The following is a 16392-nucleotide window of genomic DNA, read 5'->3' as shown; positions in this document are numbered from 1 at the left end:
ATTGATAAAAACATCAATAAAAATTTTTATTCTCAAATCTGAGTGCTAAACTAGGCCTTCTCCATCCCCTCTAAAAGTTAGAGGTTTATTAACATTCATTCATTATTATTATAGGCAAAGACCCAGAGAAACATTCCAGGACCAAAGCAGCAGGTAAGATTTTTCTGGAAAAAAGCAGAGTTTACGAGGGAGCCAGGATTTGGGGCTCACTTAAGCAGCAGTCAGGCTTAAAGATTTACCCATTTACTCTTGGTTGCTTTGGGTTCGAGAAAGAAAGAAGAGCTTCCAAAGCATTCATTGAGACCTTTGGGGGTGAAAGAAGAGGGATGTAAACAAAAGCAAACGCTGTCTTTAGTTTCCAGGACTGTGGAAGAGTCTTGCGACCTTAAGACTTTAGAGCTCTTCTCTGAAGGCCAGCAGGTCTACTCCTGGAGTGCCCTGGGTCTGGACTCCATTTCCCAGAGTCCCTTAGTGCCCTAATGTATTCAGTGCTCAGAGTGCCTGTGTGTGTGTGAGTGTGAGAGAATGCGTGTGTGTGTGTGTGTGTGTGTGCGCGCGCGCGCGCGCGTGTCTCTGAGTCCCTGGGAGAGTGGAGGCTCATTCACTGATTAGAGCCAGCGCTGAGAGGCAGCACTGCTCCTTCTCTCACGCCAACCGAGTCTCTTGATCTGTACATGCAATCCCAGGCAGCTCGCGAGCACAAACCCGGGGCCAGCCGCCTGCTGCTGCCGCCGCTGCCGCCGCCGCCGCCGCCGCTGCCTCCACCGGCTCTGCGCACCCGGGACTTTTCATGCACCACACTCTCTGCCTTCTTCCCTCCGTGTCCTGAAAAGTGCGACCGTTCTCCCAAGGAATTTCCACGGCAAGTATGGAGATCAGAAAGGGGTGTGGATGTGTGTGCGTACACACGAGGGGTGGGTGCGAGGGAGGCTGGGCTGCTCAGGAACCTGGCTAACTTTCCGGGTCGGTTTCCTAGGGATTGGGGCGGTTTCCCCCCGACAGGGGCAGGGGCTGGGACCTGGACTGGCGCATCTTAGCTCATCGCGACGGAGCCTCGCGGCATCGGTGCCCTGCCCGCTCCGTGCACTGCCTCACTCAAACTTTCGGTCTCGAGTTTTCCTTAACGTGTTTTATTGAGGGGGGGAGTGCAAGGAGGAGGGACCAGACGCGAGAATTGGACTAGTAGGGAGGGTGAGGGGGACAGCATGGGAAGGGAGCAGGACTTCTTTACTTCATCTCTTAATAAGCTCGGTTCCCACTTTGTTTGGGAAGGCCCTCTTGCTGGGCTCCCCGTGTACCCTGCGGTGATTTCCGGGCTCCCCTGTGTACCCGCGGTGATTTCCGGCGGGGCCAGGTCTGGATGGTACCCAGTGGGGAGCCCAAGGCGGCGGGCAGGATCGGGCTGGGACTATCGAGTGAGACCGCTCAGACCGCTCCCACTCCCCACACAGCCGGCCCAGTGGGGTGCCCTAGGAGAGGCTGGGGAGCCTTGGCCTCCCTTCCCGGTGCATCATTTACTTTTTTCTAGCGGGGGTGGGTGTGGAGGGAGCGAAGCGCATGGGATGGGGGAATCATCCGCAGGCAGGAAGGAGGCAGGTGCTGGCACAGAGGTGGTCCTTTCTAAATGCCACTGGTAAACTCCCCGCTCCACTGGGCAGGACTTGCCTGGCCTTAGAGCAGCCAGACCCGTGGGGTCTCCTGGGATTTTCTGGGTCAGGACCCTATCTCCGAGCGGTTCTACGGAGCGAGGCGGTAGGATGATCTTGTAGATTGGGGCGCATTGCTGTTTTTGTAGTTTTATTTTTATCTTAGACCTGCCTTAAACTGAGTAACAATTTCTCTTCTTCCGACTTGAGAACAAAACTTTTCAACGAGCACGCCGGTCGCTGCAGTCCCGCGGCCACCGCCGCCGCGCTTGTCAGCCCCAGGCCGAGAGACCTTCTCCCAGAGCCCGGCCCCGCTACCGCGCTCCGGAGCCTCTGGCCCCCACCCCCGCCCCAACCCGGGGCTTTTCAGGGCTCGGCCTGGGCGTTTCGCCTTTGTGCTTTGTAAGAGAAAGCCTTTTCTTCCAGTGCACAACAAACTTGGGCGGAGAGCTTCCGTGTGGCCCCCCGGGCGAGGCCGCCCACGGTGGTCGGGCCTTCTGAGGGGATCCCAGGTTCCTCCCACGCTCCAGGCGCCCTTCCGAAAGCTCGCGGCCTGGGTCGACCCGACTGGCAAGGGCGCGCAGAACCCCCGAGGTAGCCGGGACTCTGACTGCCAGGAGGCAGGGGAGGAGCTCTTGTTTCCCGTTAAGAACACGCTGGATGCTTGTGTCCTGGCCGCAGCTCTAGCAGAGGGTCCGCGGGCGGGCAGCGAGCCGGGCGCGCGTCGCACGGGGTGGGTGCATGGTGCCGGAGCCATAGGTGTGGGGCTTAACCCTGCGTGGCGGGCCCGTGTCATCCGGAGTCTCCAGCCTGAGCCATCTCCCTGCCCCGGAACAAGTGAGAGGGAAACCACGGGCGCTTTCTGCCCAAGATGCCCAGCAGCCAGGTCTTGCCTCTCGCCTCCGCTCCGGACTCGGCTTCAGGGGCAAAGAGGAGAGAAAGGGAAAAGGAAAAAAAGGGCGGGCAGTGAGGAAGTAGCGAGTGGGACTAGGGGGAACAGAGCGGGCAGGGGGCCTGCGCCTTGCTTGGTCTCCCTCCTCTTTCCGTTTCGCGGGCTGTTACTGCAAAGGGGAAATGAGCAGAGCGGGGAAAGGCAGAAAGAGCGTCGAGGAAAAGCGCAGCGGGCGCCTTCCGTTCCAATTCCTAATAGCTCGGAGAGACCCCAGCAAAAGTGGCGTGAGTTCTGTTGCTGTGCTCTGGGGCGATGTGGGGGAAGGCCGAGGACAGGGCGGCGCTGCGCCTCTGGTGATCGACGGCGACAGGGCAGGGCGCGGAGCGAGCCGGGACACACACCTGTTCTGCTAGCCGCGCGGTGTGCGGCTGCCGGGCGGCAGCAACGCAGCCGGCTGTACCCTCCCTCTGCACCCCAAGCCCGCAGTCCGGGAACTGAAAGGGCCCAGCAGCCCCATGTCGGCCCGGATTTGCAGGAGAGCGAGAGTGGAGGAGCCGGTGGATGCCTGCTAGAGCGGTGGCGTGCGGCAACTGGACCCGGGTGACCCGCGGGGCGGGGCTCTTCAGGGGCTCTAGGTTCTTGGACTTTGGTCGAAGGCAGGCTGCTCAGGGCCAGCTCCTTGTCCCGCGGGCCTTGCGCGGCTGCGAACCAGAGCCCCTTGCACTTGTCGGTTCTTCCTGGACCGACACCTTGGTTCCTCAAAGTTATAAGCCGATTGTTTCGTGCGGAGGTTGTTGGGACCTAAAGTATTCTTTGTGCAAAGGCAATCGAGAGCCGGAGAGAGAGGTCAGGCCAGAGCAATGGGATCAGCTCCGCGTTGGCTTTAAGTTTATGAAGGTTTTGCCTTCACATCTTATTCCCTCGTTTTCCCTAAAAGAGTTGGTTTTTCGAGTCACTCTACAGGGCTGAATTCTGCACCCGCTATCTGAGCCGACATCCATGCGGCCCCGCTCTGTGATTCAGACCCGCTGGGTCTGTCTCGCATTCGCACCCGTTGGCCAACTGGGCCTGTATCTGGGTCCCAAGTCTGGGACCGATACCCGGCCATGTCTTAACCACAGGCGTCGGCCCGAGCCTATTAGCCTCTTGCTTTCTGGGCTCTCGCATCTGGTGGTGAAATTTCTGTTAGAGTGGTGTTTCCAAATATCCCCTGGGCGTTTGCTGTGCGGGAATTCTCTTCAAGCGAAGGAGTCTGTGAACTTAAAAAAAAAATTCTTCCCTGCGTTCTTCACAACCCCCTACTACTCTGGCCTCATTTCCTATTGTTCTTTGCTTTTTAAGTTCCCCGTTAATTTTTTAAAAGTTTATTTATGCAAAGGAAAAATATCGTTAAATTTGTTCTATTATTTTAATTCCTGGCTTTTGGACACGGTTCAGAGACCACAAAAATGTCACCTGTTGTAATAAGCAGGGGAGTGTTGTGTGTGCATTTTAATTGCCAGCAGAGTCGTAGTTTGGTGGGCGCCCGGAGCTCGGCTAGGGAAAGAGCTCTTTGCAGCTTTCTTTGTGGCAGTCATTTGCAAGTGGGTTTGGCTCTCAGCAACAGCGGCGGCAGCAGCAGCACCGCTTCCTTCTATGCGATCCAGAGCCGGGTCAGGAAGCGTATACTGGACAGGGATGGGCAGAGGCTGGGGTGCGAGATTGCCCACTCCCTGAGACTTTCTCTCTGGCTTTCGGTTTTTCTGTGCAAAAGTGACGAGTACGAGCCGTAGAGCGCGAAGCGCTGCGCATCAGCCTAGCCTCAGACATTTTCACGTTCCAAATGCCGATTTCTTCGTTTCATTTGTCTTGGTTCTGGCATGTTTAACCAAGCAATTAGTATTCTCACTAATTATTCAGTTAGCTGGGGGTTTGTAATCACTTTAAGCCAGGGTTGGATGTGTGATTTAAGAAACAAACAAACTCCTACACCTACAGAACTGAACTAAACCCACCACGTCAAGGATTTGAAATTTTTAAAACTCAGTATTTGTTGGTCCCTCCATCCAACCTCATTGCCTGCCAGACAATTTATTTAGCTTGGTGGATTGATCCCTCCTCCTTGTTTAGTTAATTCAACAAAGACTTTTTGCAATCTGTTTGGAGTTTGTCTGATGCCGTGGAAAAGTAGCTGATGATTTATTTGGTTGCTTTTCGATTTCTGTCTTCAGCCCTTCTTTCTCCTCCTTTCAGCGGGGATGTCAGCTGTTATTACTTCCTATTGATCCCTTTGCAAAGTGAGAAGTGAACTAAAATTAATGTCAATTCCACTGCTCGGATCAATAGCTGGAGTTATTTTAATCTGGATTTGCACGAAGTGCTAAATTAAAAAAAATCAGCATAGAGGCAGAAAAGTAACAGTTACTTACTTTCCCTTTGCCTGGTTCTTTACAGTCACCCAAATGCTCCATCAAGCTGATTATCTTACAATCCATATTTTTTTAATTAAGAGGGTCAGTTAGTTTTCTTATTTTGGGTTCTGCGTTTAAACCCATGACATTTTGACATTGGGAGTGTATTAACTATAGATTTTCATAATGACTGTGGTCTGCTGAAGCTTCATCTATACAAGATGTTAATGTGGGGAGGGGGTTAGAAAGAAAAGGGAAAAGAGAAAAAGCACTCCCCCTTCCCCCACAGAGACCAACGCCCATACAGTGGAGTAAAAGAGATATAGCCTGGTAAAATATTGTTGATTTATTTTCAGCATAATGAAGTTTTCAAGGGAATAACCAGGTTGGAATGATTCACCACGTTCTGTTGGAGTGTCCGGTGCTGTCGCCAGATTAGTAATTTATGAAACTCATTTAATGTAATGAGGTGATCTAGGAAGTAAAAATAGAAAGTGAAGCCTGGAGGGGGTGCTGGGGGGGATATTCCTCCCCTCACACTCACTGTGTTATGTTTGTCCTTTTTTCCAGCTTGCCTCACAATATTGCTTGTCGACAGATAAGTAGTTATTTCTGTTGTGAAGAGCTGCTGAGAACCTTTGGAACAGCCCTAGACCCACTTTCAGAGCGTCCATGTTATGTGGCCATTAATCTGGCTAGAAAACAGCCAAGAACAGGATTCCCAGACTTTTCAGGCTAACTGGCTGTCCTTGGCAGATCATTCCCTGCACTGCTATAACTTGACAGGAAAGTTATTTAAAATTTGGAAGAGAGGAAAATCCGTTAATGTGAGATACATAATCTGGTAATTTAGCAATGATGTCTATAAGGAAAGATGCCAAATGAGGAAGCAGTCTGATGGTGTCCACTCATCTTCCCAATTAATAACCGACACTGACACGTCTGCTACAGGATGGGAGAAGGAAATACTCTCATTGCACTGCATTAAGCTGGGAGGATTCATCTATGGTTTAACTGAGGTTTCTCTATTTGAAGGAATACCAGAGATACTCCATTAGATAAGTGGGCTTTTGTAAAGGGGAGGGAATAGATTTTATTTCTGATATGACTCTCCATTTAAAGGTTGTGATTTGTAGCAGATGGTGATTTTTTGGTTACACTTTGAGTTTCCTGAAGTTTCTATTTTGTGTATATTTTTGAAGCTATTAAGTCCTAGTGTTAATCTTGTGTTATCCTGACTTTTGCTATACAACTCTTCTTCTCCCATCGCCCACTCAGAATAAATTTTGAAATGGAACCAGTGGCTATGAAAATGTACAACCTAAATTTACAAGAAGTCTCTCAGAATTCCAGTTTGTTCCAGGGGCCTTTATTGGACATCAACTCTGACTGGGCCAATAAGCAGAGCAAAATAAGTCAGAGATTTTGTTAACATTTTGCTTTAAATGTTAATGGCAAATCCAAGGCAGTTTACAAATCTACTTAAGAGTGAGTGCATTAGTAACTAAAATTACCGATCTGTTCTTTGCTGCCCCTGGAAGACAGACGCTTCTAGATAGTGTATGCCAAAGGCACCCATTATGGTTTTAAATATTGTCAGAGACGCCAGGCATTTTATTGATGAAGGTTTTGTTCCTTCTCAGAAAAGAGAAATAGAAAGCCCGTGTTATTAGAGAAGAGTTGTGCATCAAAAATAATGTTGATGTGGTTTGTTCTCATAGCACTTCTGGAAATAGTCTTAGATGATACATGAAGATCTGTGTTTATGTACGTGCCAATGTGTATCATTTATCCATGTGTACGATTTGTACTAACTAATATGTAAAGGTGTTCCTGGTCTAGATGAGCTTGATTTAGGGTTTTTTCAATGTCAGGGCATTAATAAGGGAGATGTAGAGAGGATACATGTATGAGGAATTGCATAGGTAGAACCTGGTCTTTGCACATCGGGCCTGCTATGAGTGGTACATGCAGGTGGAAGCCCTTTAAAATATAGATACCCCCCTCCCCAGTCGACTGGATGACTTGGCCTTCCAAAGCTCATTTGTTCAGGGAATATTGTATTTGGAGGTTTTATGATTTTTTTTCTTTCCTGGGCTCAGATGCATTTCACCCGGAACGTGTAGGGACCAAAGTCAGCTACGCGTACATCACAGTAAGTTGTCTATTGATTTTCCTGAATGAAAATGGCCTGCTGCTGCCCACTGGCTCCTAAAGCCTGTGGTGTCTCTTGCCCGAGCATCCGTAAGCAAGAAGGATGGTGTTTCAATCACTTGGGGTTTCCCTTTTTTTCTCCCCCTGACTTTCCTCCCCCCCTTTTTTTTCTCTTTGCTGTTTCTACAGGTCTTAGAAGGGAATGATTACCCAGTAATATTCCCTGCTCTGATCCAAGGTGCCACCCGGCCTCCCTCCCAGGGAAGACTGCTTCTTGTGTAACGCCGGCCATAGAAAGAGACTCCGATGGACTTACACCGGGCAGCCTTCAAGATGGAGAACTCATCCTACCTTCCCAACCCTCTGGCATCCCCAGCACTGATGGTCCTGGCATCCACGGCTGAAGCCAGCCGTGATGCTTCCATCCCTTGCCAGCAGCCACGACCCTTTGGTGTACCTGTCTCAGTAGACAAGGACGTGCATATTCCATTTACCAACGGTTCCTACACCTTTGCCTCTATGTACCATCGGCAAGGTGGGGTGCCAGGCACTTTTGCCAATCGTGATTTTCCCCCTTCTTTACTACACCTCCACCCTCAATTTGCTCCCCCAAATCTAGATTGCACCCCTATCAGTATGCTGAATCATAGTGGTGTGGGGGCTTTCCGTCCCTTTGCTTCTACCGAGGACCGGGAGAGCTATCAGTCAGCCTTCACTCCGGCCAAGCGACTTAAGAACTGCCATGACACAGAGTCCCCCCACCTGCGCTTCTCAGATGCAGATGGCAAGGAATATGACTTTGGGACACAGCTGCCATCTAGTTCCCCCGGTTCACTCAAGGTTGACGACACTGGGAAGAAGATTTTTGCTGTCTCTGGCCTCATTTCTGATCGGGAAGCCTCATCTAGCCCAGAGGATCGGAATGACAGATGTAAGTACTTTGGTTGAGTCCTGACTTATCCCCAGTAAGGCCTGCCTGGCAGTTGTGTTCAACAGGTCGGTGGCATTTTGCTTGCTCCTAGTAATGGGAAAGGCCTAGTATTTCCCTTTTCGGTTGCTGTGGAGTGCTAACCTTTGTTTGTCTCTCATCAATGAGCATTGATAGTTCTTGTAGGAAATGTTTGTCTGAAGGTAGCCAGAGGCAAGTTGGCCTCAGCACTGCCTTTCTTTGCTGGCCCTTTTGAGCTTATTCTCAGGGGACTCTGGAGTGAAGATGGGTTCCATAGATGTACCAGAGTGAATATAGGTTCCCAGGGAATTTGGGGGGCCTGGAGAAACTTGTCCGTCCCCTCTTCTCTTTGCTGTCCTCATTATGTGTCTGTGATCCTGGTGTTATTTTTTAGCTTTTCCATTGTATCATATCCACATGATTTTATTTTCCCAACTCTCAGCCCTTGTCCACATCAGGCTATTTTTCAAAGAAGGACAAAGGTGTCATCAATAACCATAAAGCATTGCAAACAGCTGTGTTTTCCTTGCTTTTGCAAGGCTAGAAAGCTGACTTCTCTTGGGATTTCATAGGTTTTCTGGTTGCTTATCCTGAGGCTCACTTTTAGGACTAGATACAGTTGAGCTGTGTGACTGCTCCATATTTGATCTTCACTACTATCATTAATTTCTGCTTATGAAACAGCTTTTCTCATATTCTCTAAGTGCCCTTGTTAAGCTCTGGCTATACTCATTCATAGTTGGAACTAAACCTTTATTTGGAACTTGTAGACTAGAATGCTGAACCCTGCAATCTTCTGCTCTAATATAATCAGAAAATAATTGTGTTCTGAAGCTTTTGGGCTGTGGGTAGACAGAGCAGTTTTCTTCAATTGGTGAGAATTTATGAACTGAGGGCATTTTTCCACCCAACCTTTTGTTCTAAGAGTTGCTTTATTTTATTTTCTTAAGAAAACTACATCTGAGGTTTGCTTTCCCCTTTCACTATTTTTTTTGTGCTCCTGTCCTCCCTATAACCACCAACATGAATACCACTTTTTTCTCTTCTCTTTATGATGCCGAGGAGAGTAATAGAGACATTGCAGCCCTCTCCCCTGTCGCCACTGCTTCCTCAGGCTGTCTCCTTGAATTAGGCACTGTGTTAACTTTCCTGTGCTAAAAGGCATCTGCCTAAACCCAGCGTACCTTTTCAATAAAAGTCATCATAAAATCAACCTGCCTTGTAAATCCATCGCTCTTTGGTTTTGAAATATGTTGGAAGTGTGTCTTTTATGTCAGCGTCTGTAAGCCAGAGACCTCCCCACTTAAGGGAGAAGGCTGCTCTCTGACAGCACAACTGCCAGTGTTTTTCTGTCACTTTGGCTTTGGCTCTTCTTACACCTTTTCCCTTTCCTTGACTTGCGTGTATTATGATCCTGCTTCTCAGTTATACTTGCTGAGCAGGTATTGACATTGCATTGGTCTGTTTTTATTTTAGTTTTGTTTCCATTTGTCAAGTGATGTGCAAGTGATCAAGGCTAGTTGCAACCTGACCTCTGGCTAAAATCACCCTGTTAGGGTGTGACGAATTCTGCTCCTTTTTTTTTTTCTTCTGCAAATACAAATGGGAAATGAAGCCTACTTGAAACTCATAGGCCACAAAGTAACATCTGGAGATGGAGATTCTTTTCTTCTCACCTAACAGATCCAGCTTGTCTCTATCTTTCTGTCTTTTTAGCCCAAACCTGTCTCAGACTCCCAGAGCAGGAGGAAGCTTGTTAGTCAAGTCAGAACTCACAGATGTGGATATCCATTCCCCTCCGAGTGTCAAAGCCATAACTCTTCTGTTTGCCTGGTTTGAATTGTGTGGTGGTGCCATCCCCCACAGAGATGGGTCCCTCACACAGGAATACGCCTGGGTGGAGAAAAATTAAATGAGTCTGTCTCCCAAAGTGAAATGGAATTCTGACCTTGAAATTAATGAGATTCTGATCAGAAGGATGGGGAAACTTCTTTATTTCAAATTGTAGTGTTATGTAAATTGGAGTCCTTTCCTCTTTTATTTGTTGAAAATATTCTTCCCTTATAGAGTACTTTGTGTTGTCTTTTCTCTTGTACACAATCATTAAAGCTACAGGAGTATATGAGTGCAGGATGTTTGTACACAAACATTATTATCTAGAGTTGCATTTGTGACTAATCTTTAATGTGAAACAAAGATGCAAAGTGAAGTGGGGGGCTGTTACCCTGTGGTGACCCTGGGTTTGTGCCCTTTTCTCCTTTCCTTTCCTTAGGTGGTAGTAGAGGCTTTCACAGGGTTCTACTGGGTAGCCTTTGTGCTTTTGATTTCAAATTTTGGGAAGCCCAGAGAAACATTTTTCTGTAGGAAAGGGTTGAAGAGGCACCATGACAAAGTGTGTAAGCAGTTTTCTTGGCTCCTGTCATATGCCGACATGTGTGGGAATATTTATGGTCTGTTTTATGTAAATACATATTTAAGGGCCGTTAGAAGGCCTGATTATTCCCACTAGATGCCTTTCAGGTCCTCCCTACAGAACCGTTCTGAAATAAGTAATATTTCTCAGATAGTCGAGTGACAGTATACAAGACTGCTTCCAGGGGGAGAGAAAGCGTCAGGGGCAGATGGGGGCAGTGATGAGGATAGGGAGGTGAGAAGAGAGAGCAAAGTAATGGGATACAGTGCTTTTGCCCAGATTGTCGGAATTAATCATGGAGGTATATATTTTTTATTCTTACAATTTAAGAGTTAATTTCTGATATGGCCAACTCATTTTCCAGCTCTCTTTGTATCAATACAATATTTTTTTCATTAAATGTAAAAAAAATTTTTTTAATTAAATGCAAAAACAAAACTCCTAAATAAGCATTTATTGTTACAGTTTGGGTTGGGGGTGGGTGGGTATGGGTGTGTGTGGGTCCCTTACTTAGAGTAGAAGTTTTATGGCTGAGTTTTAGGTCATTGAAAAATCAGTTTTATAATGGAAACATGACAGTTTTTACTGTTGCCTCCACCCCCTGCTCACACACGGCAGCCGTATGCAGATATGGCCACATGTGAGCCCATCTGAAAGAGGAGCCTGCAGGCGTGTCGTAATGCACACGTGTTCTTTCCTTAAATCTGGGTACTGGTAGGCTGGATTTCTTTTGTGATGGAATGTGCATTTTTTTTTTTTTTTTTTTGTAGAAAGAAATATAGTTGTTTGGGTAAAGTATCATTTCTCCTAGTAGATGATTCCAGTTTGCTTGCCTGTCCATCTACCTGGCATCACAGGTGATTCCTGAGGTAGGTGTTGGGCTCTCTGGAAACAAGAAGCCTTTACTCTACCCGACTGACTTATTTGCTCTGGAAAATGGCACAAGTATTTTGTGAGAAGCCATTCATGGAGGATGCATAATTCCCCAGGAAGAGGACTGAGGTAACTCCTGTTTATTGTCACTCCCTGAACCAGTCCCCAAGGCTCCCTGTCCAGGGAAATCATGCTAAAATTTATGGACCAATTACAAACAGTCCACCTGTGTCTTACATATGAAATGTCTACAGATATGTTTCCCAGGGCCTTTAAAATAAACATTTCCTCATTAAGGAAACTTTATAACAAAGGGGATGTTAAGTATTGTCTGCTGCCTTGTGTTAGAATCCGTACATGTACTGCTCCCGTAGCACTCTGGCTCCCATCATGTGCGTTTCCTGATGGTTCTCTTAGGCTGCCCCTGTGCCGAGATTCCTACCTGTGTGACACAGCCTTTGGCCAGTCTGCCAGTCTATCCACTCAGCCCAGATTGGATCTGGCTGGCATGCATGCTCACCCCAGGGCTTAGAGGGCCCAAAACTGCCCGTGTGGAGTAATGACTGGCCTTGCCTTTTGGCTTGCCCATGGGATGGGCAGCAGGCGCTGGCCCTTAGTGGCTTTGCTTGGCTCTGGCTCCTTGGCCCTTCCATGTGGCCAGGCAGATTCACAGGTAGGCAGGAAATCTGACAGCTCACAGCAGCTGCTGATGTTCTGTATTGCTCTCATCTTTGATGTATTTGAACAGTCATTCTTGGGTCCCAAAAGCCCTGAATAGGAGATGGTATTTTGTACTCTGAGATGTGTCTTGATAAAGGCATATGTTACTGAAGACCTCCTGTCCTAAGAATCAAATCAGCTAAGCCCATCTAGGCCAAGGGAAGCCTGAAATGAGGAAGGCTGGCTGGTGTCATGGGGGAGCTTTGAGGAGGTACCTTCCAAGGGCTCTAGTATTGGGGGGACAGGGCCCCAGTTAGGGCTTTTAGAACCACTCCTGCTCTGGAGAATGGGGCAGTTCCCAGGTCACTAGGCTACCCCTCTGATGCCCACTGTGAAAGAGCCAGCATATAACCAGGAGAGATGGCTCAGATGGTTCCCGCTGTCTTCACTACCCAGACCTAGCCCAGTTCTCCTCAGCTGCTCCCGGGTTCTCCTGGAGCCTCTTTTCCCCTCCCCCTCTCCCGGAGCGGCAAGAACTTCTGTGATGTGTGTGGTTGTTTCTGGTTGTTCACTCCCAACACGGTCATGGAGACTCCTTTTCATGCTGCTGGGTTTAATTGTCTTGTTGGGATAAAGAAATGTTTGCACAGCTAAAGTGGGGCCGGGCTGGACGGGAGCAGTCCCTGATGGCTGCAGAGCCATCTGGCCTGGCTTGGCTTGGCTCGGCGCGCCGCTCGCCGGGCGGCTCGGCTCGCTCCCGCTCTCTTCCCTGCCCTCTCTCCACGCCGCGCCGCTCTGCTCTGCTCGGCGGCCGCCTCCTCGCACGGCCGGAATGCCTAATCACCATGGTGAGAAAACGGACACCGCGGCCGTCCTCCCTCCTCGCCTCGCGCCCTCCCTCCCATCAATTGTCATGCAGAAGTGATCTGGGCTGCCGTTTCCTCGCGGCCGCCAGCCAGCCCCTCGCCGCTCTCGGCAGAAGGGTGGCTGGTAATTGATCGTTTGGGGGAGGGGGCGCGGAGAGGCGCGAAGACCGGCCGGGGCGAGGCGAGGCCACTGAGCGGGCCACCGTTTGCTCACTTGCAAAGGCCCCCCAGATCCACCCCCGCCCCCGCCAGCCTCTGCCACTGAGGTGGCTTGCAAGCGGTCTCAGAAATGTTGGTGACCTCGCCGCCGCTCTGCCTGACTTGGAGGATGTGGGCGAACTCTGCGCGCTGCCCCGAGGCGGGGGAGAGCCGCGCAGTCGCCGCCCCGCCGCGCCCTCCTGGTCCCTGTGGTCCCAAGTCGCACTAAGAGCCCAGCCTGATGGGCTTCTTGTGCGTTGTCCGAGTAGAGAGTGTGGGGACAAGGGTGAGGGGCTTAGGGAGGGAGTGCAGGGAGCGCACCCACGCGAGGTCGGGGGAGGGTGTGGGTGGGGTATGTGCCGGGAGCGGCTGCGGTGTGCGGGGAGCTAGGCGTGGTCGCTGTGCGGGGAAGGCGTGTGCGCGCGGGCGAGGGGGTGCGTGTGGGTGCGGGCGCGCCAGCGGGTGCACACGCCCATGCGGACTGGCTTTTCCCTGGATACTCCGGGACTTTGAGGTTTCTCCTCTCGGTTGGAAATGTTTTTCCCGTCTCGCTTTTCACATCTGTAAAATGTTCTGGGCAGTGTTTCCCAAGTGCAGGGCGTCGCTGATCGGCGGCATTGCTGGTATTCGGGCGAGGCGAGTCGCGGTCGCCTCCGACGGTCTGAGGCTCGCAGCCAGCACAGCGGGGCTCGTTAGAGTCCGGGCAGTTTCTGGAACTCTTCCCACGGGAAGTTTTCCGGGGCTGCCTTCCGGTCAGTGGCCCCAGGTTGATTATTTGGTGGCCCTTTTTTGTTTGAAGATAAAACAAAAAAATACACATTGTGTCCAAATAACAAAAGTTGCTCTCCTTCCCCTGCCCTTTTCCTCATTAAGCAGGGAAAAGGAAACTGAAAAATAGAATTATATTTTTGTATTGGTATTTCTTATTTTTAACCCTTATTAACTACATCCATCTGGTTCATAAATATTTAGCACACGTTGAATTGTATTCTTTGTAAATACTCAGGATTTGGAGTGACAATACATTTAATGGAGTTATGTTTTTATAATGGTTTTTCTTATTTTTAACTCTTATTAACCATATCCTTCTGGTTAATAAATGTCAGAGCACATGTTTGGGACATACACTATAAATACTTGAGATTTGGAGTGATGGTTCATGTCATTGTAAAATCCACAGGATTTTAACAGCAAAATAACAATAATTTTTGGACTTGAGTATTCTCTTCCAACAGTTTGACAGCATTTCCCAGCACCATTTTACCCCTTATGGAGATGAACTGCTGACTTAAGGAAAATATATTGCTATGCAGCAGCTAAAATGCTTTAAATTTTTTTAAAAGTACCACTTAAATCACGGCATTTGTGGTTGAATAGGATGTGTTTTTATCCTTTGTAGCCTCAAAGTGTGTGCTACAGGGTGGGAATTCGTAAATATCTCTTTCTTTGGGGCAAAGGGGAGAATTCTCTGCAAAAGAACTTTCCCGATATGCCTTTTCCAGGAAAAGATCCTGTGGTGGGAACTCCAGGTTAGGGCTGGAGAAAGGATAGGCTGTGGTATGAATCAGTACACCTGGCAGATTCTAAGGACATAGGACTTCCAGACTTACCCAGTTAGACTTTTCTATATTATTTTAATCACATATATATTTTAATCACATCAATTAGTTTTAGTGTTTTGTTTTGTTTTTTTGCCTTGGTTCCAGTCTCGGTCACACAGTAGTGTTAGTTGAATATTGAATACATTGATGGTCGTGGTTATAATCTAGTTTTTACTTTATATTTTCATCAGTTTGCCACTCTTAAGCATTACACTGAACAGTGTTCTTAAGACTGTGCTATGCCAAAGGTGTAGAGGTTTGAGGAAAGAAAGGAAGAGTTTAATTATGCTTTGAAGTTTGATAATGACAAAGGTAGGGAGGGAATTTTTCCAGAGATACAGGAAATCACCTTTCTCAAGTATAAGCTTATTTTGTTAATTACTTGAAGTACTAAAAAATCATTTGTAACTTTAAAAAATAATTTAAAATTTGCTTTTTTCTCCTAACCTTCTAGAAACCTGAAATTGGAGTCTATCCCCTTCCCAAATGTTTTCCCACAGCGTTACAAACCCTACTACGGAATCTACAAATATGGATCTGCTTTTGGTGTGTATTTTAGAAATAACTTTCTACCAAGATCCTGGTTTAACCTGGAAAAAGTAAAGTGTTTTGTAGACACATATCACCATCTGACAGTTTAGATATTTGACTAACAGTTTTCTCTGTGGAATGCGTTCTGATTGAAGATGACCTAGAGGAAATGAAAGTTATATTTTGGCTGGGGAGTGTGGGGGAGACATAATGCTATGTCTAGTACATTCTGTTAAGCAAATCCAGAGCTTTAGGAAAGTCTAGAGCTATGTATGAGAGTGAAGAAGGAACCTTTTGGTACAGTCTCATGAGAAATCAAGCTCAGTAAGCCTAAGTGTGACTCACCAGATGAGAGTTGTCTTTTTCCACTGAAATTCATTTGCAGGCTGAGACTGAGGGCTTTACATCCATCTTAGAGCAGCAGACATAGTCAGAAAGCTGAAGGGAGGGGGGCGAGAACCAGCCCTGGAAAGACCTCTGCTTTATTTTCAGGTATATGATTCCCATTTGGGTGCCTGCTAATCCTATATTGCTCTCATTTGACCTTGTTTTTTGGGATTTGATTTTAAATCAAGTCGGAGTGGCCTAGCATAATAATTACCTGTTAGAGGAGTAAAGTCTGTATTTGCCCCCTTGAGCCTCAACTTGAAGGGGTTTTAGGTCAAAGGTCAGGAGGCAATGTAACATAGTAGTTATGAGTTCAGCCTCTGGGAGTTAAATCCTCACCTTTAGCTTATTTGCTCTTTAGTAACTTGCTCTGTGACACTGGGCAAGTTACATAACCTATCTGGGCCTCAGTATTCTCACCTGTAAAATGGGAATTACACAAACTTAAGGGCTTGTTGTAAAGGACTAAATGAGATTAAATACACAGATAATGTTTGGAACAGTTTCTTATACATACTGAGTGCTCAATACATAATAACTATTATTATTTCAAGGGCAATCTGCTGGTATAATCTTCCTTGTTAGAAGCACTGAGGTAGCCAAACACAGGGCCATTAACAACTAGCAATGTATTAACAACTAGCAATCCTAGGATGTAGGATCCTTTCAGACACTCTTGCCTTATGGCAGTGTGGAAAGAGGGAGGGAGGCTCAAAAGCCATTTTCTGTGATGGCCAGCTGCTTCACCTCCCCTCATTATTATCCATCCGCCAGGATTAGCCCTGGTGTCCCTCTGACCTCTTTCTCTCTTCATTTTATTTATAAGCAAGGT

General features: G+C 47.9%; 1 protein-coding gene across 2 annotated transcripts in view; it reads left to right on the top strand.

Annotated features, from left to right (window-relative positions):
* Positions 1 to 496: 496 nt before the first annotated feature.
* Positions 497 to 16392, top strand: part of RNF220 (ring finger protein 220) — a 248544-nt gene continuing 232648 nt past the window's right edge. The window contains exons 1-2 of one of the 2 annotated variants that reach the window (XM_003801196.3): positions 497 to 862; positions 7272 to 8013. In XM_003801196.3, coding sequence (XP_003801244.1) covers positions 7389 to 8013 — 625 coding nt within the window. In that variant the 5' untranslated portion in view covers positions 497 to 862; positions 7272 to 7388. Of the gene's footprint in view, positions 867 to 7271; positions 8014 to 16392 lie in introns of both variants that reach the window. The other variant, XM_012812339.2, reaches the window with a different exon arrangement.

The sequence above is a fragment of the Otolemur garnettii genome, unplaced genomic scaffold, assembly GCF_000181295.1.
Source record: "Otolemur garnettii isolate 467f Iridium unplaced genomic scaffold, OtoGar3 scaffold00202, whole genome shotgun sequence".
In the NCBI taxonomy this organism is placed as follows: Eukaryota; Metazoa; Chordata; class Mammalia; order Primates; family Galagidae; genus Otolemur; species Otolemur garnettii.
Note: the sequence above shows the minus strand (reverse complement) of the source record. Positions and strands in the feature narration are given on the sequence as shown.